This window comes from Tachyglossus aculeatus, chromosome 1 (genome assembly GCF_015852505.1).
Source record: "Tachyglossus aculeatus isolate mTacAcu1 chromosome 1, mTacAcu1.pri, whole genome shotgun sequence".
NCBI lineage: Eukaryota > Metazoa > Chordata > Mammalia > Monotremata > Tachyglossidae > Tachyglossus > Tachyglossus aculeatus.
Window position 1 is genome coordinate 51476143 of NC_052066.1, and position 26743 is coordinate 51502885.

General features: G+C 48.7%; 1 protein-coding gene across 2 annotated transcripts in view; it reads right to left on the minus strand.

Moving 5' to 3' along the window:
• Window positions 1-23208, minus strand: part of FXR1 (FMR1 autosomal homolog 1) — a 102616-nt gene extending 79408 nt beyond the window's left edge. The window contains exon 1 of one of the 2 annotated variants that reach the window (XM_038746342.1): window positions 23132-23208. In XM_038746342.1, the coding sequence (XP_038602270.1) occupies window positions 23132-23182 (51 nt within the window). In that variant the 5' untranslated portion in view covers window positions 23183-23208. The remainder of the gene's footprint in view (window positions 1-23131) is intronic. The other variant, XM_038746351.1, reaches the window with a different exon arrangement.
• Between the last annotated feature and the right edge of the window lie 3535 nt (window positions 23209-26743).

The window sequence follows — 26743 nt, forward strand, 5'->3', positions numbered from 1 at the left end:
CCCAAGCTGTTAGTAAAGGGTTCTGCACACAATAAGACCTCAATAAATACCATTTGCGACAATAAGACACAGTCACAGCTACTATACGCGTGTTCACCCAACTTGGAAACGAATTAACTCCCCTACCAGTAGCCAAACTGGCCCTTGACAGTCTTGAAATCAGCGGGTGTTCAAATGTCCCAGCTTCCAAATGAATTTGACCCAGCACCTGAAAGTTATGCTTACTAGTCAACTTTGAAATTAATAATAATGATGGTATTTGTTAAGCGCTTACTATGCGCTGTTCTAAATTACCCCTATTACATTTATCTGCCTGGCTAATGGCTCCTACTTTTTTTCCCCTTACCCCGATGCAAAAGTTTTGCTTTTTTTGTTCGTTTTTGCAGGCTTGAAACCTCTTACTGACAGTGAGGAGTCATCAGTGATGATGAGACAGATAGAGAACATGCATACAGGGGCTGAGTTCAAGAAAACCCACCAGTTGAGCTGCTTTCTGCTTCAACACACCCAAAGGAGGGGTCCCAGCTAAGGGAGGGCTATGTAGAGAGTGGCGGCATTGCAAATGTGGGCAAGTATTCAGTGAAGATCTCTGGATTGAAGGAAGTGTGAGGTATTTTGAAGGTGGAGCTCAACTAGCTCACCGCTCCCCTCCCCATCGCCCCTACTCCCACCCTCTGCTCTACCCACCTCCCCGTCCCAAAGCACTCGTGCATAGATGTACAAATTTATTTTATTAATGATGTGCATATATCTATGATTTTATTTATTCTGATGCTATTGATGCCTGTCTACTTGTTTTATTTCGTTGTCTGTCTCCCCACTTCTAGACTGTAAGCCCGTTGTTGGGTAGGGATTGTCTCCATCTGTTGCTGAACTGCATTTTCCAAGCACTTAGTACAGTGCTCTGCACATAGTAAGTATTCAGTAAACACGACAATGAATTAATGGCGGCTTTCTGGGGATTCGCACATTGAATTATCCGGGTTAGGTTGAAGTTCTCAAGGGTAGCAGGTTTGGAAAAAATCACCCCCCCAAGAGAAAGAAAAAAATCCAGGCTACGCAATAGTTAAGGAAAGACCTCCCTTACCAAACTGGCCTGGATCCACATGGGGTAAATCAGGCTGCAAATGATTGGGATTCCCTTGCCCAGAATGTCTTTATTCCACACCCGTTTACTATCCCTATTGATTACTCTGGACAAGCTAAAAACCTGGCTTCACCCACACCTCACTCCAGTACGCAGAAGGATGACAGTGTGTTATAGGGTAGATCAAACCTTTACAACATCGTACATTTGTCCTGATTCCTGAAACCAGTAAGGGTGGGAGTGGAGGGAGCTATAATATTGTCTCTATATGTTGCCAACTTGTACTTCCCAAGCGCTTAGTACAGTGTTCTGCACACAGTAAGTGCTCAATAAATACGATTGAATGAATGAAATATTGAGAGGCCCACCATTTTTGCCGCTATTATCTCTGTACTGATGAGACAAAAGTTCTTCATTCAAACACTTCCAAATTCTTTAGATGACAACTGCTGCAATGGTCTTTCAGTAGTATAACTCAATGGCATTTGAGAGCTTGCTCTGTACAGAGCACTGTACAAAAGTGTTGGGAGAGTACAATAATCAATCAATCAATCGTATTTATTGAGCGCTTACTGTGTGCAGAGCACTGTACTAAGCGCTTGGGAAGAACAAGTTGGCAACATATAGAGACGGTCCCTACCCAACAGTGGGCTCACAGTCTAGAAGGGGGAGACAGAGAACAAAACATATTAACAAAATAAAATCAACAGAATAGATATGTACAAGTAAAATAGAGTAATAAATACATATAAACAATAATGAACTAATAATGAACAATGAACTAATAATGGACAAACAATAATGAACTAAGAAGATGTCTGCCCTGGTTTATAATAATAATAATGGCACTTATTAAGCGCTTACTATGTGCAAAGCACTGTTCTAAGCGCTTGGGGAGGTTACAAGGTGATCAGATTGTCCCACGGGGGGCTCACAGTCTTCACCCCCATTTTACAGATGAGGGAACTGAGGCCCAGAGAAGTGAAGTGACTTGCCCAAAGTCACACGGCTGACAAGTGGCGGAGCCAGGATTTGAACCCATGACCTCTGACTCCAAAGCCCGGGATCTTTCCACTGAGCCACGCTGGTTTCCCCTGCTCCTTCTCCCTTCTGGGTTGTCTACGGGTGTAGCTCTGTGTCCTTTACGCACTTGATATTCACCCCCCACTCAGACCCCAGACACATAAGTGCATATCCATAGTTTCATTCATTCAATCACTGTGAGCCCGCTGTTGGGTAGGGACCGTCTCTATATGTTGCCAACTTGTACTTCCCAAGCGCTTAGTACAGTGCTCTGGCACACAGTAAGCGCTCAATACGACTGAATGAATGAATATTTACTGAGTGCTTCAATATGCTTCATATTTACTTCATTCAATATGATTGAATGAATATTTATTGAGCGCTTACTGTGTGCAGGGCACTGTACTAAGTGCTTGGAAATAATAATAATAATGATGGCATTTATTAAGCGCTTACTATGTGCAAAGCACTGTTCTAAGCGCGGGGAAGTACAATTCGGCAACAGATAAAGACAATCCCCACCCAACAATGGGCTCACAGTCTATGGTTCCAAAAGGAAGTATCACCTAACGGCACCTGTAAAATGGGGATTAAGACTGAGCCCCACCAGGGACAGACTATGTCCAATCTGAGTAGCTTGTATCTACTCCACTGCTTAGTTCAGTGCCTGGCCCGGAGTAAGTGTTTAAAAAATACCTTAAAAAAAAAAAACCAAACTTATTTACATTCACCTGTGGCATTTCTGTTCATGTTTATCTTGCAAGCCCAAAGACTTACAGCAATCGGTGGGCAAAAATGCACTGAGTTTGACATTCTGCTTTCCAGTGGATTCTAACCAAACATTAACGTGACACCCCCTCTAAACTGTAAGCTCGTGGGCCGGGAACATGCCTACCGACTCTGTTGTACTCTCCCAATTACTTAGTACAGTGCTCTGCACCGAGTACTTATTCAATAATAATAATGATATTTGTTAAGCACTCACTATGTGCCAGGCACTGTACTAAGCGCCGGGGTGGACACGAGCCAATCGGATTGGATCCTGTCGCTGTCCCATTTTCCAGGAGGCCCAGAGAAATGAAGTGACTTCCCCGAGGTCACACAGCAGACGAGTGGCAGAGCCGGAATTAGAACCCATGACCCTCTGACTCCGAGGCTCTTGCTCTATCCACCGTGCCAGGGTGTTTCCCAGCTCAGCGTGGCGTAGTGGGTAAATTAACACCGCCGACTGATGTAATCCCAGTTCTCAAGGATTTTTGCGATCTAGAGGACCCGCTGGTTTATCAATACGGTGAAAATGCCCACGGTTTCTACCGCGATGTTTTATCAGAAAAATGAGGCGGGCAGTTGGGTGCAGTATGGAGCGGGGAGGGGAGAGGTGGGAAGGGAGAGAAGAGGCCGATTAGTCCAAGTGGGATACGGTAAATGTGGGTTCAGCATGGTAGCAGACTGGATGGAGAGGAAGGGGCAGATTCTTGAGCTGTTGAGAAGGTCGAACCGACGGGATTGGGTGAGACTATGTGAGCTGAATAACAGATGAGTGGGGGATAACGCCAAGGTTATGAGTTGGAGAGACAGGGAGAGTGGTGGTGTTCTCTACAGTGATGGGAAGTCAGGGGGAGGACAGGACTTGGGTGGGAAAAGAGGGCAACATCAAACTTATCTGAAAAAACAAAATCAAGCGCAAGCGCATCTTTCAGCAGAATATTCCCTTCCTAAACAAAAGGTTTAGGTGATTTATAATACCGGTCAGAGGTGATTTATAAGTCTGGTCACCTGACCGCTAAAAGCAACAGCATGATGTGAAATCAACTAAAGCATCTCGGCAGGATTAGATATAAATACCTTGGTTTGAGCCCACCGTTGGGTAGGGACTGTCTCTAGATGTTGCCAACTTGTACTTCCCAAGCGCTTAGTACAGTGCTCTGCACAGAGGAAGCGCTCCATAAATACGATTGATGATGATGGGTACAACTGGACAAAAGTCACGGGTGCCAGAAACAGTGAATGAACCAAGATCTTTTACTAGTGAGACAATACGGCAGCAAATCTAATCGTTAATCAATATATTTGCTGCGTGCCACCTATTGTGTGCAGAGCACTATACTATGTGCTTGGGAGAATGCAACAGAGTTAAAAGACATCTAATAATTTACCAGTAGAAGAGAAAGGAAAGATGGATATGTAGATGAGTTTGGGCTTGCAAGATAAAGTATGTTGAGTGGACGTGAACAGAAATGCCACAGGTGAATGTAAATAAGTTTGTTGGTTTTTTTAAGGTATTTTTTAAGCACTTACTCCGGGCCAGGCACCGAACTAAGCAGTGGTACAGTCTGTCCCTGGTGGGGCTCACAGTCTAAATCCCCATTTTACAGATGCCGTAACTGATCATCATCATCATCAATCGTATTTATTGAGTGCTTACTGTGTGCAGAGCACCGTACTAAGCGCCTGGGAAGTACAAACTGGCAACATATAGAGACAGTCCCTACCCAACAGTGGGCTCACAGTCTAAAAGGGGGAGACAGAGAACAAAAGCAAACATACTAACAAAATAAAATCAATCAAAAAGGTCACACATTTGACAAGTGGCGGAGCGGGGATTTAGAACCCAGGATCTCTTAGTCAAGCTCCCCTGGGAAGTTCCTCTCAATCGATCAATCCTATTTTACTGAGGGCTTACTGTGGGCAGAGCACTGTACTAGGCCCTGGAGAGAGTGTCGTACAGTGCAGTTGGTGGGCATTTTCCTTGCCCACAAGGAGCTTACGGTCTAGAGGGGAAGATTTGAGGAACCAACCCTGGCCCAGAGAACTTTTAAAAGCTACCCATTTTGCGTTTCCCACCAGGGGATCATCATCATCATCAATCGTATTTATTGAGCGCTTACTATGTGCAGAGCACTGTACTAAGCGCTTGGGAAGTACAGATTGGCAACATACAGAGACAGTCCCTACCCAGCAGTGGGCTCACAGTCTAAAAGGGGGGAGACAGAGAACGAAAGCAAACATACTAACAAAATAAAATAAATAGAATAGATATGTACAAATAAATTAGAGTAAAAAAATATGTACAAACATATATACAGGTGCTGTGGGGAAGGGAGGGAGGTAAGATGGGGGGATGGAGAGGGGGACGAGGGGGAGAGGAAGGAAGGGGCTCAGTCTGGGAAGGCCTCCTGGAGGAGGATCAAGCTGCCCACGGCCTGCCCACTGCCAGGCGTGCCAGCACTGTATGCATGCCACGTAAACCAAGAAGAGGATGGGGTCTGCCTTGGCTGAACTAAGTGTGTTCCTCTCTGGGGCTGGTGTGAGCTGCCATCTGCCCAGCTGGTCCAGGAAGGGCAGAGATCCAGTGCCCTGGATAAAGCCAGTTTCAGTTTGGGGCTGCTCCCACCGTAGAAGTGGCGGAAAGGCTGCACATCCAAGAAACTATTCGCTGGCACTATTCAATGGGCCGGATTACCATGGCAGCTCCCGGAGGGCACGGTGACTTTCCTCAAAGGACTCTGGATCAGGGGCATGAGAATCCACTGCTTTTTGATTCTTCCGTTCGCCTCCGGAGCTGCCCGGGCCCGACGTTTGGGAAAGACAGAAGGGCAGCGGTGGGAAAACAGAAGCATCAGGGAGTCCCTTTGGACTTCCTCATCCCACTCTGATCCCAACCTTCTTTTCTTCTCCTCTCTTTCCCCCAAGCCCCATCCCTTAATGCTCCACCCCCAGATTTCATCATCAATCGTATTTATTGAGCGCTTACTGTGTGCAGAGCACTGTACTCAGCGCTTGGGAAGTACAAGTTGGCAACATATAGAGACAGTCCCTACCCAACAGTGGGCTCAGATTTGCCCCCAGGAATAAAAAAGCGGGCCACCCAAGCCAACTTGTGTAATAATAATAATAATGATGGCATTTATTAAGCGCTTACTATGTGCAAAGCACTGTTCTAAGTGCTGGGGGGATACAAGGTGATCGGGTTGTCCCATGGGGGGCTCACAGTCTTAATCCCCATTTTCCAGATGAGGTGACTGGGGCACAGAGAAGTTAAGCGACTTGCCCAAGGTCACAAAGCTGACAACTGGCGGAGCCGGAAATACAGAACTATCTGGATAATTACACATATCTCTATTTATTTATTTAACTTGTACATATTCTATTTATTTTATTTTGTTAATACGTTTTGTTTTGTTCTCTGCCTCCCCCTTCTAGACTGTGAGCCCACTGTTGGGTAGGAACTGTCTCTATATATTGCCAACCTGTACTTCCCAAGCGCTTAGTACAGTGCTCTGCACACAGTAAGCACTCAATAAATACGATTGAATGAATGAATGAATTATCTTTAAAATGGCCACTTACTAGTCATTCCTAAGGTGATCTGGAGGTAAGTGCTTACAATCATGCGGCACAAAAAATAATATTAATTCCTCAAAACTCAAAATGGGGCAATTATGTGGTGGCAACTTTATACAAGTAAGTAGGGTATGCCACAATTAACTTTGAGAATATGGTAAAAACGTAACTGAATCCAAATAAATACTGAGGACGGGTATAAATCCGGAAAGATTGTGGGATTGATAGGACGTGGGTTGCTGGGAGTTAATCTGGGAAGGATTGCTAGAGGAGGTGCCATTTTAGGAGGGAATTCAAAGACTGGATGGCCTGAGATCAGGGAGATGAAATAATAATAATAATAATAATAATAATAATAATAATAACAGACATTTGTTAAGCGCTTACTATGTGCAAAGCACTGTTCTAAGCACTGGGGAGGATACAGGGTAATCAGGTTGTCATCATCATCATCATCAATCGTATATATTGAGCGCTTACTATGTGCAGAGCACTGTACTAAGCGCTTGGGAAGTACACATTGGCAACATATAGAGACAGTCCCTACCCAACAGTGGGCTCACAGTCTAAAAGGGGGAGACAGAGAACAAAACCAAACATACTAACAAAATAAAATAAATAGGATAGATATGTACAAGTAAAATAAATAAATAAATAGAGTAATAAATATGTACAAACATATATACGTATATACAGGTGCTGTGGGGAAGGGAAGGAGGTAAGATGGGGGGGATGGAGAGGGGGACGAGGGGGAGAGGAAGGAAGGGGTTCAGTCTGGGTAGGCCCACGTGGGGCTCACAGTCTTCATCCCCATTTTACAGAAGAGGTAACTGAGGCCCAGAGAAGTTAAGTGACTTGCCCAAGATCACACAGCAGACATGTGGCGGAGTCGGCATTCGAACCCATGACCTCTGACTCCAAAGCCCGGGCTCTTTCCCACTGAGCCATGCTGCTTCCCAATGGGAAACGGGAAGGATCTCTAGGCCCCGGAAATAAATGAACAAGGTGCTGGGGCAGGGCACACTTGCCAGGGAGAGGCAGTTAGAAAATTACTTTGGGAAGACTAAAGAAGGAAGAAACAGACCCTTCCCACTTCATATCCAACAGACTATCACCCTCCACACCTTCAAAGTCTTCTACAGTCACCTCTCCTACAAAAGGCCTTCCCCAAACCTGCAGGATTAGGGAAGTAGCATGGCGTAGTGGAGAGAGCACGGGCCTGAGTCAGAAGGTCATCATCATCATCATCAATCGTATTTATTGAGCGCCTACTGTGTGCAGAGCACTGTACTAAGCGCTTGGGAAGTACAAGTTGGCAACATATAGAGACAGTCCCTACTCAACAGGTCTAAAAGGGGGAGACAGAACAAAACCAAATATACTAACAAAATAAAATAAATAGAATAGATATGTACAAGTTAAATAAATAGAGTAATAAATATGTACAAACATCTATACATATATACAGGTGCTGTGGGGAAGGGAAGGAGGTAAGATGGGGGGATGGAGAGGGGGACGAGGGGGAGAGGAAGGAAGGGGCTCAGTCTGGGAAGGCCTCCTGGAGGAGGTGAGCTCTCAGTAGGGCCTTGAAGGGTCATGGGTTCTAATCCTGGCTCCGCCATTTGTCTGCTGCGTGACCTTGGGCAAGTCCCTTCACTGGGCCTCAGTGACCTCAGCTGTAAAATGGGGAGCCGTGAGACCGTGAGCCTCACGTGGGACAGGGACTGTATCCAACCCAACTTACTTGTTTCCACCCTTGTGCTTAGTAATAATAATAATAATAATAATGTTGGTATTTCTTAAGCGCTTACTATGTGCCAAGCACTGTTCTAAGCGCTGGGGAGGATACAAGGTGATCAGGTTATCCCAGTTCCTGGCACATAGTAAGCGCTTAACATCATTATTATTATTATTATTATTATTATTAGTTCCCCTACTCCCACTCCCTTCTGCATCACTCTTGAATCGCGTTCTGTACCTTTTACTCTCCCCACACTCAGCTCCACTTCACTTACGTACATGCCTGTAATTCGTTTATATTACTGTCTGACTCACCCTCTAGGCTCCTTGTGGGCAGCGAATGTGTCTAACAACTCTGTTATATTGTAATAATAATAATAATGATAGTATTTATTACGGGCTTACTAGGTGCAAAGCACTGGGGAGGTTACAAGGTGATGAGGTTGTCCCACGGGGGGCCCATGGTCTTAATCCTCATTTTACAGATGAGGGAACTGAGGCCCAGAGAAGTGAAGTGACTTGCCCAAAGTCACACGGCTGACAGTTGGCGGAGCCGGGATTTGAACCCATGACCTCTGACTCCAAAGCCCGGGCTCTTTCCACTGGGCCACGCTGCTTCTCCAAGTGAAGAGAAGTACAAGCTTCTCTTGTACTCTCCCAAGTGCTTAGTACAGTGCTCGCTCAATACCACTGACCGAGAATGACAGATGAAGAGTAATAATAATAATGGCATTTACTAAGCGCTTACTATGTGCAAAGCACTGTTCTAAGCGCTGGGCACTGATATTCAAGGTGCAGAAAGCTGGTAGAGCGTCAAAGTCAATTTTAAGGAAGGACAGGGGACTGGAGAGCTATGAGTTGAGTGATATTTCAGAAAAAACATACCAGAAGCGGTTGTTTTTTATGGTATTTGTTAAGCGGTTATTATGTGCCAGGTACTGTACTAAGCGCTGGGGTAGATACAAGCTAATCAGGTTGGACACAGTCCCTGTCCCTCGTGGGGCCCACAGTCTTAATCCCCATTTTACAGATGAGGTGACAGACACAGAAAAGTGAAGTGACTCGCCCAGGGTCACTTTGTTTTGAGGGTTTTTTTAAAATATATATTGGCTATGCATGTACTATGTGCTTAGTACAGTGCTCTGCACACAGTAAGCGCTCAGTAAATACGATTGAATGAATGAATGCCACACACTCTTCTAAGCACAGTGGTAGATTCCCAGCTAAGCAGGTTGGACCTAGTTCATTCATTCATTCAATCATCATCATCATCATCATCAATCGTATTTATTGAGCGCTTACTGTGTGCTGAGCACTGTACTAAGCGCTTGGGAAGTACAAGCTGGCAACATACAGAGATGGTCCCTACCCAACAGTCTAGAAGTTCATGTCCCAATGGGGCTCACAGTCTTAACCCCCATTTTTAAAGATGAGGTAACAGACACAGAGAAGTTTAAATCATCATCATCATCAATCGTACTTATTGAGTGCTTACTGTGTGCAGAGCACTGTACTAAGCGCTTGGGAAGGCCAAGTTGGCAACATATAGAGACAGTCCCTACCCAACAGTGGGCTCACAGTCTAAAAGGGGGAGACAGAGAACAAAACCAAACATACTAACAAAATAAAATAAATAGAATAGATATGTACAAGTAAAATAGAGTAATAAATCAATCAATCAATCAATCAATCGTATTTATTGAGCGCTTACTATGTGCAGAGCACTGTACTAAGCGATTGGGAAGTACAAATTGGCAACACATAGAGACAGTCCCTACCCAACAGTGGGCTCACAGTCTAAAAGGGGGAGACAGAGAACAAAACCAAACATACTAACAAAATAAAATAAATAGAATAGATATGTACAAGTAAAATAAATAGAGTAATAAATATGTACAAACATATATACAGGTGCTGTGGGGAAGGGAAGGAGGTAAGATGGGGGGATGGAGAGGGGGACGAGGGGGAGAGGAAGGAAGGGGCTCAGTCTGGGGAGGCCTCCTGGAGGAGGTGAGCTCTCAGTAGGGCCTTAAATGACTTGCCCAAGGTCACAGAGCAGGCCAGTGGCAGAGGCAGGATTAGAACTCAGGTCCTCGCGACACCCAGGTCTGTGCTCTATCCACTAGACCACGCTGCTTCTCACTGATTGTTGAATACGGGCTAAAGGGAAGGAGTCGGGAAGTAGGGAAGACACTGCTACAGTAGCCTAACTGAAATACACGACAAGTGCTTGAACCACGGTGATGATGCCTAGTGGAGAGAAAGGAGCCACTCTGGGAAACATTTTAAAGAAAAAAAAAAAATAAGGTTTGGTTGATTAAATAGAAGAGTAAAAAGACAGGAAGGAGTTGAGGAAGGTCCCACGCTTACAGACCTCTGGGACCAAGAGAATGGTGGTGATATTGTCAAAGTTGGGAATCTGAAAAGAGAGATGGAAAATTCCATTTTGGACAATGAGCTTGAGGGTCATCCATACGGAGATGTTCTGGGGGGGGTAATACATGTTCATTCATTCATTCATATTTATTGAGTGCTTACTGTGTGCAGAGAACTGTACTAAGCGCTTGGGAAGTACAAGTTGGCAACATACAGAGACCCAACAACAGGCTCACAGTCTAGAAGGGAATAATGATGGCATTTATTAAGCGCTTACTATGTGCCAAGCACACAGTTCGAAGCGCAGGGGAGGTTACAAGGTGATCAGGTTGTCCCACGGGGGGCTCACAGCCTTAATCCCCATTTCACAGAGGAGGTAACTGAGGCCCAGAGGAGTTAAGGGACTTGCCCAAAGTTGCACGGCTGACGGGATCTGAACCCATGACCTCTGACTCCAAAGCCCGTGCTCTTTTCCATTGAGCCACGCTGCTGGAGAGTGAGAAAAAGGTAAGGGCTGAGGGAGATTTGTGGGTCATGCATGTAAGAAGTGGTCATGCATGTAAGCGCTTAGTACAGTGCTCTGCACACAGTAAGCGCTCAATAAATACGATTGATTGATTGGTAACTGAAGCCATGCAAACCACCCCTCAAATTCGCTCACACACACTCAACCCCCAAAGACTCCATAGCAGGATATATCCAGGAATACGCGCATCCACGCGTATTAGGAGGAGCAGCGTGGCTCAGTGGAAAGAGCACGGGCTCTGGAGTCAGAGGTCATGGGTTCAAATCCCGGCTCCGCCAACTGTCAGCTGTGTGACTTTGGGCAAGTCACTTCACTTCTCTGGGCCTCAGTTCCCTCATCTGGAAAATGGGGATGAAGACGTGAGCCCCCCATGGGACAACCTGATCACCCTGTAACCTCCCCAGCGCTTAGAACAGGGCTTTGCACCTAGTAAGCGCCTAATAAATGCCATTATTAATTGATTAATCCACACGGTACAATTCTATAGCCTCTCGACTGTAGGGCTTGTAAAAGTGTGCAAGGAACACGTCTGCCAACTCTGTTGTACTCGCACAAGCACTTAGTACAGTGTTCGGCACATAGAAAGCGCTCAGTAAATACCACTGACGATAGCTTTAACGTCAACAAACTTTTTGGGATCCACGTGGCATGGAGAAGCAGCGTGGCTCAGTGGGAAAGAGCACGGGCTTTGGAGTCGTCATCATCATCATCATCAATCGTATTTATTGAGCGCTTACTGTGTGCAGAGCACTGTACTAAGCGCTTGGGAAGTACAAGTTGGCAACATATAGGGACAGTCCCTACCCAACAGTGGGCTCACAGTCTAAAAGGGGGGAAGAGTCGGAGGTCATGGGTTCAAATCCCGGCTTCGCCGATTAGCTGTGTGACTTTGGGCAAGTCACTTAACTTCTCTGGGCTTCCGTTACCTCATCTGTAAAATGGGGATGAAGACTGTGAGCCCCCCGCCCCGCGGGACAACCTGATCATCTTGTAACCTCTCCAGCACTTAGAACAGTGCTTTGCACACAGTAAGCGCTTAATAAATGCCATTATTATTATTATTATTATTATTATTAAGAGGGTCACAAAGGGAGCCCAGCCACAGAGAAGCACTCACCCACGAACGTGTCTGTCTCTGCAACAGAAATAACAGGTCGGTGGGAAAAGGCTAAGGGAAAAAGTGACAAAGAAGTCTGGGAGAAAACAAAGGATCGTGTCTACTGAATAGCAACTAATCAATGCTCTTTATGGAGCTGTTTACTGTTTGAACAGCACTGAACAACTAGGGAGTAACTATGATTGACTACCGAGTACAATACGATGGAACTGGTAGAAATATAATCCCCGCCCTCAAGGAGTTTCCAACCTAGAATGGGAGAAAACAGAAGATTATGTCTACTGAATAGCAATTAATCAATGCTCTTTATGGAGCTGTTTACTGTGTGAACAGCACTGAACAACTAGGGAGTAAATAGGATTGACTATTGAGTACAATACAATGGAACTGGTAGAAATAATCCCCGCCCTCAAGGAGTTTCCAACGTATACAAGGTAATAAATTATCATCATCATCATCAATCGTATTTACTGAGCGCTTACTGTGTGCAGAGCACTGTACTAAGTGCTTGGGAAGTACAAATTGGCAACATATAGAGACAGTCCCTGCCCAACAGTGGGCTCACAGTCTAAAAGGGGGAGACAGAGAACAAAACCAAACATACTAACAAAATAAAATAAATAGAATAGATATGTACAAGTAAAATAAATAAATAGAGTACAGACATGGGGACACAACAGACCCTCATTATACATCACTGAGAGAAAAGGAAAGTAAGAATGAGTACATGAGCTAACAGCGAGAAGATTGAGAAATTTATAAAGGTAAGTGTTGTCTAGACTGTGAGCTCACTGCTGGGTAGGGACCGTCTCTCTATGTTGCCAACTTGTACTTCCCAAGCGCTTAGTACAGTGCTCTGCACACAGTAAGCGCTCAATAAATACGATTGAATGAATGAATCACGTTTAGTGGCCCAGGTATTTACAATACACTAAAAATAATAGGCTGACCCCGTTCCCAGATTCAGCAAACTACAATGGGATGGGGAGGAGGAGTGTAAGGGAGAAGATGATGTATTTAGTAAATTTTAAAATAGGGAATCTTAAGCCCAATCCTTTTTACTCTCAAAACTTCGAAGTCAACGTGATGCTACATTTTACAACAGGAATGGTTCGCACGGACTCTCGAAACCAACCATCTCTCCATTCCTTAACTCCCTCTTCTTTCCCCACTCTCACGTCTGGAACTAGATCACACACTGATGAGCCTGGAAAAAAAAAATAGATACTAAAAACCTGAAAGTGTGAGAACCACTAGTTTGAAAGATAAATACAGCATAGCCATTTCTCGGGAAGCAGCGTGGCACAGTGGAAAGAGCCCGGGCTTTGGAGTCAGAGGCCGTGGGTTCGAATTCCGGCTCCGCCACTTGTCAGCTGTGTGACTTTGGGTAAGTCACTTCACTTCTCTGGGCCTCAGTTCCCTCACCTGTAAAATGGGGATGAAGACTGTGAGCCCCTCGTGGGACAACCTGATTACCTTGTATCTACCCCAGCGCTTAGAACAGTGCTTTGCACATAGTAAGCGCTTAACAAATACCAACATTATTATTAGTATTATTATTAAGAATGTAGGCTTTCTTTACTGGGGAGTTAGGGAACACTCAATTGCATTTATTAAGTGCTTACTGTGTGCAGAGCACTGTACTAAGCGCTTTGTACTGAACACTCCTCCGTCCTCTCCTGGTTCTCCTCTTACCTCTCCGGTTGTTCTTTCTCAGTCTCTTCTGCAGGCTCCTCCTCCCCCTCCCATCCTCTTACTGTGGGGGTTCCCCAAGGTTCAGTGCTTGGTCCCCTTCTGTTCTCGATCTACACGCACTCCCTTGGTGACCTCATTGGCTCCCACGGCTTCAACTATCATCTCTACGCTGATGACACCCAGATCTCCATCTCTGCCCCTGCTCTCTCCCCCTCCCTCCAGGCTCGCATCTCCTCCTGCCTTCAGGACATCTCCATCTGGATGTCTGCCCACCACCTAAATCTCAACATGTCCAAGACTGAACTCCTTGTCTTCCCTCCCAAACCTTGCCCTCTTCCTGACTTTCCCATCTCTGTTGACTGCACTACCATCCTTCCCGTCTCACAAGCCCGCAACCTTGGTGTCATCCTCGACTCTGCTCTCTCATTCACCCCTCACATCCAAGCCGTCACCAAAACCTGCCGGTCTCAGCTCCGCAACATTGCCAAGATCCGCCCTTTCCTCTCCATCCCAACCGCTACCCTGCTCATTCAAGCTCTCATCCTATCCCGTCTGGACTACTGCACCAGCCTTCTCTCTGATCTCCCATCCTCGTGTCTCTCTCCACTTCAATCCGTACTTCATGCTGCTGCCCGGATTATCTTTGTCCAGAAACGCTCTGGGCATATCACTCCCCTCCTCAAAAATCTCCAGTGGCTACCAATCAATCTGCGCATCAGGCAGAAACTCCTCACCCTGGGCTTCAAGGCTCTCCATCCCCTCGCCCCTTCCTACCTCCCCTCCCTTCTCTCCTTCTACAACCCAGTCCACACCGTCCGCTCCTCCACCGCTAACCTCCTCACCGTGCCTCGTTCTCGCCTCTCCCGCCATCGACCCCCGGCCCACGTCATCCCCCGGGCCCAGAATGCCCTCCCTCTGTCCATCCGCCAAGCTAGCTCTCTTCCTCCCTTCAAGGCCCTGCTGAGAGCTCCCCTCCTCCAGGAGGCCTTCCCAGACTGAGCCCCTTCCTTCCTCTCCCCCTCGTCCCCCTCTCCATCCCATCTTACCTCCTTCCCTTCCCCACAGCACCTGTATATATGTATATATGTTTGTACATATTTTTTTACTCTATTTATTTATTTTATTTGTACATATCTATTCTATTTATTTTATTTTGTTAGTATGTTTGGTTTTGTTCTCTGTCTCCCCCTTTTAGACTGTGAGCCCACTGTTGGGTAGGGACTGTCTCTATATGTTGCCAATTTGCACTTCTCAAGCGCTTAGTACAGTGCTCTGCACATAGTAAGCGCTCAATAAATACAGTTGATGATGATGATGATGTGATTGTCTGAATAGATGGATATGGAACTGGAACAACAACAACAACAAAAAAACCAACAGTGGTGCCAAAGCATGTATTCTGGAAACATGTGTAGTCTAACACATGCTTTCTTTGAAAATGAAGTTCTTGGAATGCGGCCCCCACAAAACGGTAGACCCGACTATGCTTTATAATTGCAAAGACCACATGCAAAAGTCCTTAAAAATTCAAAAGGGGGCAACAAAGGCCGGGCAAGGTCCAGATCCTCCTCCAAGTGTGGGAAAGGATCAATGATATTTATTGGTTGCGGGCAGAGAATGAGCTCACCAATTCGGTTGTATTGTACTCTCTCAAGTGCTTAGAGGAGCAGCATGGCTTAGTGGAAAGAGCACGGGCTTCGGAGCCAGAGGATGTGGGTTCTTAACCCAGCTCCGCCACATTTCTACTGTGTGACTCTGGGCAAGCCACTTCACTTCTCTGTGCCTCAGTTATTTCATCTGCAAAATGGGGATGAAGACTGAGCCCCATGTGCGACAACCTGATTACCTTGTAACTACCCCAGTCTGTAGAACAGCATGGCACATAGTAAGTGCTTAATACCGTTATTATTACTTAGTGATTTACACACAGTAAGCACTCACATACCACTGATTGGAACCCAAGGGGATGCAAGGGAGAAAAAAAAAAAATGACGGAAAACGGAAAAGAGGTCCTACAAGAAAATGATGAGGGGAATTGGGGGCTACTTCGTCTAGCTGTGAGATTTAGTCATCCACACGTTTCCAGGACATTTTTAATGAAGACGATGCCTTCCAGTTGTCTGGACCTAAGGAAATGGATTTAGAGCAAAGCAAAGCTTTCAGTTGTTCATACGGAAGATCAACTGTGATCACATTCATTCATTTCATTCATTCAATCGTATTTACTGAGCGCTTACTGTGTGCAGAGCACTGTACTAAGTGCTTGGGAAGTACAAGTTGGCAATACATAAAAGTAAATGTTGTCACTTCTATATATATATCACTTATCAAACACTTGTGTGCAGAGCACTGTACTACGCACGTGGGAGAGACTATAAAGTTGGTAGAGTCTAGGGAAGGTGCAGATTTGGCTTTTCAAATTAGATTTCAAAGTCTCTGTCAAAGGCCCGATGAGCCTGGGCTTTAAATCAGGAAGGTGATTTTTTGGAAGCGTTGGGGATGAGTGAGCAGCGGGAGGTACACGACAGCCCACGAACCTTCCGGCTACAAGGAATACCCACAAAATCTGGTGGATAATCTCGAAACCAAAGCCAGCAATATAACGGCATTTATTCAGTCTTTCCAATTATCACTGGACAGAGCAGAAGTACCTTGGAACAGGAAATAAAACGACACTGCATATCATTATTTCTGCAACTGTGCCCATTTTACAGATGCGGAAGAGAAGGTAAAGAAAATGCTGCTTGTCTCCCCAGTTGCCTGATGGCAACTAGAATCGTTTCCTCTGGAAAGCTATTGCCTGCTCCGTGCCAAACACAGTCTCTTTCCTGCCAGTGCTCTTCAAAATGTGTGGCACCTAAATACAAAAGTTGAAACCTTTCTATCTCAGTTAAAACTCCTATGTCAATCTAATCACCAGAATACCAAGCAATTCAAGATTTTCCAGTTTTTAAACAACGATGACACGAAAAACCACCCAGCTGCTTAGAGTGAAAACGTTAAGCGAGACTTTATATATCGCAAATGAAAAAAAATCTCCTGCTAGTAAAGACGGCTTATCCCATAAGATGCTCTGCTACACAGAACTTTCGGGGGTAATTTACCACAGAATAATTTGGAGTATCATCTTAAGTTTAGTTAATGCAATAAGTCACTCACTGACCCCCACTGTAAAAGCTTAAAGCGTGAGCTCCTTCTCAGTCTTCGTTAGAAGCAGAGTGCAGCTACTTTTCAAGCTGGAAAAACTCCCCGAGTCCATCGACCTTTGGTACTCTGTGCCTTTACACAGAAAGCTGTCCTAAGTGCTGGGAAGACAATAATCATCATCAATCATATTTATTGAGCACTTACTGTGTGCAGAGCACTGTACTAAGCGCTGGGAAGTACAAATTGGCAACATATAGAGCCAGTCCCTACCCAACAGTGGGCTTCACAACCCCCTGGTCTCAGGTGACTTAAACTATGTTAAAATCATTTTATTGAGCACTTACTATGTGCAGAGCGCAGTACTAAGCGCGTGGGAGATTACGATGCGACAGAATTATCAGAAACATTAATTGGGAGACTACGATGCGACAGAATTATCAGAAACAATCATTGCCCAGAGGATTTTGCTTATTCTTCTGAACCAGCTTAAAGAAATCCCCATTTAAACAGGAGAGCAGCTGGCAATGTGCAATCAGGAAAGTAATACATTCTGGAAAGCAGCACAGCACACAGTAATATAAGTCGAGGGAAGATTGTGACCACAGGCAAATCTGCATATTTTTTCAACTGTCCCTGGAGTGGACAACGTGCTTCAAATCCTGGCGATTCTAAGTAGGAGACAAAGCTGAAAACGCCAGCACTTTTCTTGCCTTGGCACAGGAAAATAAAAAGCCCTTTCCCAGAAATGCACACTTTTTCCAGCCTAGATTATTCACTTCGAAGTGTTTTTACCGTAACAGGAATCTCAAACCAAATCAGAAAGCAACACCCTATGAAAAATCAATCTATCAATCGCATTTACTGAGCGCTTACTGTGTGCAGAGCACTGTACTAAGCGCTTGGGATGTACAAGTTGGCAATATATAGAGACGGTCCCTACCCGGTGAAGATTTAAAATGGATGAACTACTCAGGCTTTGGTGTAAAATGTTTAGATCGTTAAGCCAACTTTTCAGTAGGCGAATTGAAACCCGAGCTCTTAGCTCTAAATCCTTGGAAAAGACAACCTGAAAATAAAACCCAAGGGTGACCGTGGTCAATTCCACCCTAATGTTCTTTGCATTTATCATCCCTTGCCATAGGTGAAAAAAACTCCTCATGTTCTTTGCATTTATCATCCCTTGCCATAGGTGAAAAAAACTCCTCATGTGATGATGCAGATCACTACTGATCTGGATGCCAACTCTCATTCAAAAGGTACCACTTTTAATAATAATGACGGCATTTATTAAGCGCTTACTATGTGCAAAGCGCTCATCTGGAATTCATTTAAGCACACCCTTTCGAAGTATCTCACTCATCATGTAGGAGTCTGAAGTATTTTGGTGAGAAGGGCCACAGTGTGGGACGGCTCTGTTCAAAGGTTTCAAAATCAATCGTATTTATTGAGCGCTTACTGTGTGCAGAGCACTGTACTAAGCGCTTGGGAAGTACAAGTTGGCAACATATACAGCACAGGGGCAGGAAGAAAGGGAGACTGTCCCTTCATTCAATCTTATACTCGGTTACGCATTTGTAAATCTCACGCGCCGACGTATTCCTTGCCAACAAGAGTCCCCACTAAGTTAATATATTGGCTCTCTAGTAAGAACCTGAAACTTGTAACAGCAATCATCATGTTTATTGAGCACTTACTGTGTGCAGAGCACTGTACTGAGCAGTTAATAATAATAGCTACACTTGTTAGGCGCTTACTATGTGCCCAGCACTGTTCTAAGCACTGGTATAGATTCAAATTAATCAGGTTGGACACAGTCCCTGTTCCAAACTGGGCTCACACTCTTAATCAAACCTCCCCCCATTTTTTTTTTTTAATAGATGAGGTACTCGAGGCACAGAGAAGTGAAGTGAGTTGCCCAAAGTCACACAGCAGACAACCGGTGGACCTGAGATTAGAACCCATAACCTTCTGATTTTCAGGCCCATGCTCTATCCACTACATCGTGATGCTTCTGAGAGAGAACGATATAACAGACACAAAGAGCCCACAAAGAGCTTACAGTCTAGAGGAGTCAGCCATTCAACCGAATCTATCGAATGTTTACTGTACGCAAAGCATCCTACTACGAGCTAGGGAGAATACAACTATAAACAGACATTCCCTGTCCACAATGAGCTTACAGTCTAGAGGAGTCAACCATGTGATCGAATTTATCGAATGTTTACTGTACGCAAAGCACCCTACTACGGGCTTGGGAGAGTACAACAATAAACAGACATTCCCTGTCCACAGTAAGCTTACAGTCTAGAGTCAGCCATGCGATCAAATTTATTGAATGTTTACTACAAAGCACGCTACTACAACAATAAACAGACATTCCCTGTCCACAGTAAGCTTACAGTCTAGGGTCAGCAATGTGATCAAATTTATTGAATGTTTACTACAAAGCACGCTACTACAACAATAAACAGACATTCCCTGTCCACAGTAAGCTTACAGTCTAGAGTCAGCCATGCGATCAAATTTATTGAATGTTTACTACAAAGCACGCTACTAGAACAATAAACAGCCATTCCCTGTCCACAATAAGCTTACAGTCTACAGCCAGCCATACGATCAAATTTATTGAATGTTTACTACAAAGCACGCTACTACAACAATAAACAGACATTCCCTGTCCACAATGAGCTTACAGTCTAGAGGGGTCAGCCATTCGATCGAATTTATCGAATGTTTCCTGTACGCAAAGCACGCTACTGCTCGCTTGGGAGAGTACAACAATAAACAGACATTCCCTGTCCACAGTGAGCTTACAGTCTAGAGGAGTCAGCCATGCGATCGAATTTATCGAATGTTTACTGTGCTATCGCTTGGGAGAGTACAACAATAAACAGACATTCCCTGTCCACAATGAGCTTACAGTCTAGAGGAGTCAGCCATGCGATCAAATTTATTGAATGTTTACTGTACGCAAAGCACCGTACTACACGCTTGGGAAAGTACAACAATAAACAGACATTCCCTGTCCACAGTGAGCTTACAGTCTAGAGGAGTCACCCATGCGATCGAATTTATCGAGTGTTCACTGTACCCAAAGCACGCTACTGCTCGCTTGGAAGAGCACAACAATAAACAGACATTCCCTGTCCACAGTGAGCTTACAGTCTAGAGGACTTGCGGGGGATCACTGAAACCCCAACTGCGACGGCGCTTCCCGAAGGAAATTACCCTGAGCCGGCCGGACCCAACGCGGGGAGAAAATTGGGACAAAAATAAACCGCTGTCATAGGTGGGAAGGATCAGGGCCCCACGAGATGATTTATAGCGGAATATTAGGAGAGCCACCGAAATGGTATCCGGGGTCGGGGGGAGGAACACGACGCATTCCGGGTGCTCCCAATGCGACTTCAATGAGGCCCGCTCCGACAGGGACAGGGGGCTCTCCCTAAAAATAGCCAGGCCTCTCGAACAGCTGAGTCCCTGGCTTAGGGAGGGTGATTGATGGGCAACAGATGGGCATTTTGTATCGATCCCGTAACATCCTGGCATACTTGGGGGAGAACGAGGAGGGAAGGGCCGGGGGAGGGGGAGGAGGGAAGGCTTGCGGTGACTAAAATAACCCCGGGTGGCGTTATACGGAGGGTTTATTTTGGGCGATCCCGGCCCCCACGCTCCGCTCGCTCCCGAATCCCTCCACTCACGCTAATCCCACTTGGCGCTCCATCCTGTGAGCCCACTGTTGGGTGGGGACCGTCTCTCTATGTTGCCAACTTGTACTTCCCAAGCGCTTAGTACAGCGCTCTGCACACAGCAAGCGCTCAATAAATACGACTGACGATGATGATGATGATCCTTGCCTCAACCAAGGTCTGATCTAGACTGTGAGCCCGCTGCTGGGTAGGGACCGTCTCTCGATGTTGCCACCTTGTACTTCCCAAGCGCTCAGTCCAGTGCCCTGCGGGCAGTAAGCGCTCAGTAAATACGATCGCATGAACGATCGCCAGGGTGGGCACCAGTCCAGGCAGACAGGAGGGAAATCGAATTTAAAAAAACAAAGCAGAACCAAAAGCGGCAATGGAGGGGGTGGGCTGGCACGCCTCCCTCCAGGCGCTCGCGGTCCCATTTTAAAGCCCACCCCCACCCCCCACCCCGGTCTTGGGGCAAGGGGGACGGCGGGTTGTGGTCCCACTCCTCGGGCCGCCCCCACCCCCGACATTTCTCCCGCCCAATTTCACCTGGGCCGCTCCCGAGGGGCTCCAAGGAAGGAGGCCTGTACCCCCCCGCCTCCCTCCCTGCCTGCCCCCCGGGCTCCCTGCCCCACCGGCCTCCCTGTCCCGTGGCTTCCCCGCCCCCGGCCTACTTGCCCTCCCTGCCCCTCTAGCCTCCCTGCCCTCCTGCCCCCTGGACTCCTTACCCTCCGGCCCCCCTGCCCCCCGGGCTCCTTGCCCCATCGGTCTCCCTGTCCCATGGCTTCCTTGCCCCCGGCCTACTTGCCCTCCCTGCCCCTCTAGCCTCCCTACCCTCCTGCCCCATGGACTCCTTACCCTCCGGTCCCCCTGCCTCCTGGGCTCCTTGCCCCACCGGCCTCCCTGCCTGCCCCCCCGGGCTCCTTGCCCCACCGGCCTCCCTGCCCTCCTGCCCCCCTGGGCTCCTTGCCCCACCGGCCTCCCTGCCTGCCCCCCCGGGCTCCTTGCCCCACCGGCCTCCTTGCCTGCCCCCCCGGGCTCCTTGCCCCTCCAGCCTCCCTGCCTGCCCCCCTGGGCTCCTTGCCCCACCGGCCTCCCTGCCCTCCTGCCCCCCTGGGCTCCTTGCCCCACCGGCCTCCCCGCCCTCCTGCCCCCCTGGGCTCCTTACCCTCCGGTCCCCCTGCCCCCGGGGCTCCTTGCCCCCCCGGCCTCCCTGCCTGCCCCCCGGGCTCCTTGCCCCCCCGGGCCCCCTGCCCCCCGGCCTCCTGTCCCATGGGCTCCTTGCCCCCTCGGCCCCCCCGCCTCCGGGCTCCTTGCCCCCCCGGCCTCTCCGCCCCATGGACTACTTACCCCCCCCCACCCCGCCCCGGCCTCCTTGCCCTCCCTGCCCCCCCTCCCTGCTCCATGGCCTCCTCATCAACCAGTCAATCAATCGTATTTATTGAGCGCTTCCTGGGTGCAGAGCACTGGACTAAGCGCTTGGGAAGTCCAAGCGGGCAGCACCTAGAGGCGGTCCCTACCCCACAGTGGGCTCACAGTGTAGGAGGGGCTTGCCCTCCCCGCCCCTCTAGCCTCCCTTCCCTTTCCCCCTGCCCCCCCGGCCCCCCTGCCCCCCGGGCTCCTTCCCCCCCGGGCCTCCCGGCCTCCATGCCCTCCCTGGCCCTCGCCCCCCCGGCTCCATGGCCTCCCCGCCCCCCTGGCCCACGGACTCCTTGCCCCCCTTCCCCCCTGCCCATGGCCCCCTTGCCCTCCCTGCCCCGTGGCCTCCCTGCGCCCCCGCCCCATGGGCTCCCTGCCCTATGGGCTCCCTCCCTCCCTGCCCCATGGGCACCCTGCCCCAAGGCCCCCCTGCCCCTCTGCCCCGTGGGCTCCCTGCCCCTCTTAGACTGTGAGCCCACTGCTGGGTAGGGACTGTCTCTATATGTTGCCAACTTGTCCTTCCCAAGCGCTCAGTCCAGCGCTCTGCACACAGTCAGCGCTCAATCAATACGATTGACTGATTGATGGATCGATCGGCCTGCCCGGCCCATGGGCTCCCTGCCCCCCCTGCCCTCCCTGCAGCCAGGGGGCCGTGATGGGGGGGGGGTGTTCGGGGGGGGGGGTCCTGCGGCCTTTCCCCAGGAGGCTGGGGCTGCGGGCCCCACACACACAAACACACACACACACACACACACACACACACACACACACCACCCGCCCTCTGTCCCTCCTCCTCCTCCTCCTCCTCCCTCCGGGACCGTTAAACCGCGGGGGCGGCGCGGCCCTCGCCCCCCACGGGGCCCCCCGCCTCCCCCTTCCCTCGCGGGGGCCGGGACGCTGTGTGTGTGTGTGTGTGTGTGTGTGTGTGGTGTGTGTGTCTGTGTGTGGTGTGCGGGTGTGTGGGGGGGTACCTTGTAGAAAGCCCCGTTAGAGCCGCGAACCTCCACCGTCAGCTCCGCCATGTTGGAACCGCAAGGGCCGCCGGGAACGCCTTCTAGAAACTTTCCGACCGGAGGAGGATGGAGGGAGGGAGGAAGGAGAGACTGAGGAGAGAGAGAGAGAGAAAGAGGCGGGGAGAGAAGGAGGAGGGGGGGGATGGAGGGGGGGGTCCCACGGGAGGGGCTCGGGCCGGCCCCACCTCCTGCCCACACGCCCTGGCCCGGCCCGGCGACGCCAGGCCCAAGGCCCCTCCACCCCCGACCCCCTGTCAGTCGGTCCGGCCGCCCGTCCTCAGTCACTCAGTCAGTCAGTCAGCCATTTAGTTATTCCTTCAGGACGCCAGGCCCAAGGCCCCTCCACCCCCGACCCCCTGTCAGCCGGTCCGGCCGTCCGTCCTCAGTCAGTCAGTCAGTCAGTCAGTCAGCCATTTAGTTATTCCTTCAGGACGCCAGGCCCAAGGCCCCTCCACCCCCGACCCCCTGTCAGTCGGTCCGGCCGCCCGTCCTCAGTCAGTCAGTCAGTCAGCCATTTAGTTATTCCTTCAGGACGCCAGGCCCAAGGCCCCTCCACCCCCGACCCCCTGTCAGCCGGTCCGGCCGCCCGTCCTCAGTCAGTCAGTCAGTCAGTCAGCCATTTAGTTATTCCTTCAGGACGCCAGGCCCAAGGCCCCTCCACCCCCGACCCCCTGTCAGCCGGTCCGGCCGCCCGTCCTCAGTCACTCAGTCAGTCAGTCAGCCATTTAGTTATTCCTTCAGGACGCCAGGCACAAGGCCCCTCCACCCCCGACCCCCTGTCAGTCGGTCCGGCCGCCCGTCCTCAGTCAGTCAGTCAGTCAGTCAGCCATTTAGTTATTCCTTCAGGACGCCAGGCACAAGGCCCCTCCACCCCCGACCCCCTGTCAGTCGGTCCGGCCGCCCGTCCTCAGTCAGTCAGTCAGTCAGTCAGTCAGTCAGTCAGCCAGTCATTTAGTCATTCATTCATTTAGTCATTCATTCATTGCCAGTCAGTCAGCCAGTCATTGCCAGGCATCCATCCAGTCAGTCAGTCAGTCATTGCCAGTCATTCAGTCAGTCAGTCATGCAGTCAGTCATTCGGTCGGTCAGTCAGGCATTTAGTCAGTCAGTCATGCAGCCATTCAATCAGTCAGTCCGTCATTGTCAGTCACTTCTAGACTGTGAGCCCACTGTCGGGCGGGGACCGTCTCTAGATGTTGCCAGCTTGGACTTCCCAAGCGCTTGGTACGGTGCTCTGCACACAGTAAGCGCTCAATAAATGCGATTGATTGATTGATTCGTGCTTTCATTCATTCATTCATCCAGTCAGTCAATCGTCATTCATTCAGTCAACCGGTCATTCATTCATTCAGTCAACCAGTCAGTCATCCAGTCAGTCAGTCAGTCGGTCGGTCGTCAGTCATTTAGTCAGTCATTCATTCAGCCAGTCGGTCATTTAGTCATTCAGTCAGTCATTTAGTCATTCATTCAGTCAGTCAGCCAGTCATTTAGTCATTCATTCATTTAGTCATTCATTCAGTCAACCATTCATTCATTCAGCCAGTCATTGTCAGTCAGTCATTTAGTCATTCATTCAGTCAGTCAGTCAGTCATTTAGTCATTCATTCATTCATTCAGTCATGCAGTCAGTCAGTCAGTCAGTCAGTCAGTCATGCAGTCATTCAATCAGCCAGTCAGTCATTCGGTCAGTCAGTCATTTAGTCATTCATTCAGTCAGTCATTCAGTCAGTCATTCATTCAGTCAGTCATGCAGTCATTCAATCAGCCAGTCAGTCATTTAGTCAGTCAGTCATTTAGTCATTCATTCATTCACTCAGTCAGTCAGTCAGTCAGTCATGCAGTCAGTCAGTCATTCAATCAGCCAGTCAGTCATTCATTCAGTCAGTCATCATCATCATCATCATCAATCATATTTATGGAGCGCTTACTATGTGCAGAGCACTGTACTAAGCACTTGGGAAGTACAAATTGGCAACATATAGAGACAGTCCCTACCCAACAGTGGGCTCACAGTCTAAAAGGGGGAGACAGAGAACAAAACCAAACATACTAACAAAATAAAATAAATAGGATAGATATGTACAAGTAAAATAAATAAATAAATAAATAGAGTAATAAATATGTACAAACATATATACATATATACAGGTGCTGTGGGGATGGGAAGGAGGTAAGACGGGGGGATGGAGAGGGGGACGAGGGGGAGAGGAAGGAAGGGGCTCAGTCTGGGAAGGCCTCCTGGAGGAGGTGAGCTCTCAGCAGGGCCTTGAAGGGAGGAAGAGAGATGGCTTGGCGGAGGGGCAGAGGGAGGGCATTCCGGGCCAGGGGGATGACGTGGGCCGGGGGTCGATGGCGGGACAGGCGAGAACGAGGCACGGTGAGGAGGTTAGCGGCGGAGGAGCGGAGGGTGCGGGCTGGGCTGGAGAAGGAGAAAAGGGAGGTGAGGTAGGAGGGGGCGAGGTGATGGACAGCCTTGAAGCCCAGGGTGAGGAGTTTCTGCCTGATGCGCAGATTGATTGGTAGCCACTGGAGATTTTTGAGGAGGGGAGTAATATGCCCAGAGCGTTTCTGGACAAAGATAATCCGGGCAGCAGCATGAAGCATGGTTTGAAGTGGAGAGAGACACGAGGATGGGAGATCAGAGAGAAGGCTGGTGCAGTAGTCCAGACGGGATAGGATGAGAGCTTGAATGAGCAGGGTAGCGGTTGGGATGGAGAGGAAAGGGCGGATCTTGGCAATGTTGCGCAGCTGAGACCGGCAGGTTTTGGTGACGGCTTGGATGTGAGGGGTGAATGAGAGAGCGGAGTCGAGGATGACACCAAGTTTGCGGGCTTGTGAGACGGGAAGGATGGTAGTGCCGTCAACAGAGATGGGAAAGTCAGGGAGAGGGCAAGGTTTGGGAGGGAAGACAAGGAGCTCAGTCTTCGACATGTTGAGCTTTAGGTGGCGGGCAGACATCCAGATGGAGATGTCCTGAAGGCAGGAGGAGATGCGAGCCTGGAGAGAGGGGGAGAGAGCAGGGGCAGAGATGGAGATCTGGGTGTCATCAGCGTAGAGATGATAGTTGAAGCCGTGGGAGCGAATGAGGTCACCAAGGGAGTGCGTGTAGATCGAGAACAGAAGTGGACCAAGCACTGAACCTTGGGGAACCCCCACAGTAAGAGGATGGGAGGGGGAGGAGGAGCCTGCAAAAGAGACTGAGAAAGAACGACCGGAGAGATAAGAGGAGAACCAGGAGAGGACGGAGTCTGTGAAGCCAAGGTCAGATAGCGTGTTGAGGAGAAGGGGGTGGTCCACAGTGTCAAAGGCAGCTGAGAGGTCGAGGAGGATTAGGACAGAGTAGGAGCCGTTGGATTTGGCAAGCAGGAGGTCATTGGTGACCTTTGAGAGGGCAGTTTCCGTGGAATGTGGGGGACGGAAGCCAGACTGGAGGGGGTCGAGGAAAGAGTTGTTATTGAGGAATTCTAGGCAGCGAGTGTAGTCAACTCGTTCAAGGAGTTTGGAAAGGAATGGTAGGAGGGAGCTGGGGCGATAACTAGAAGGTGAGGTGGGGTCAAGAGAGGGTTTTTT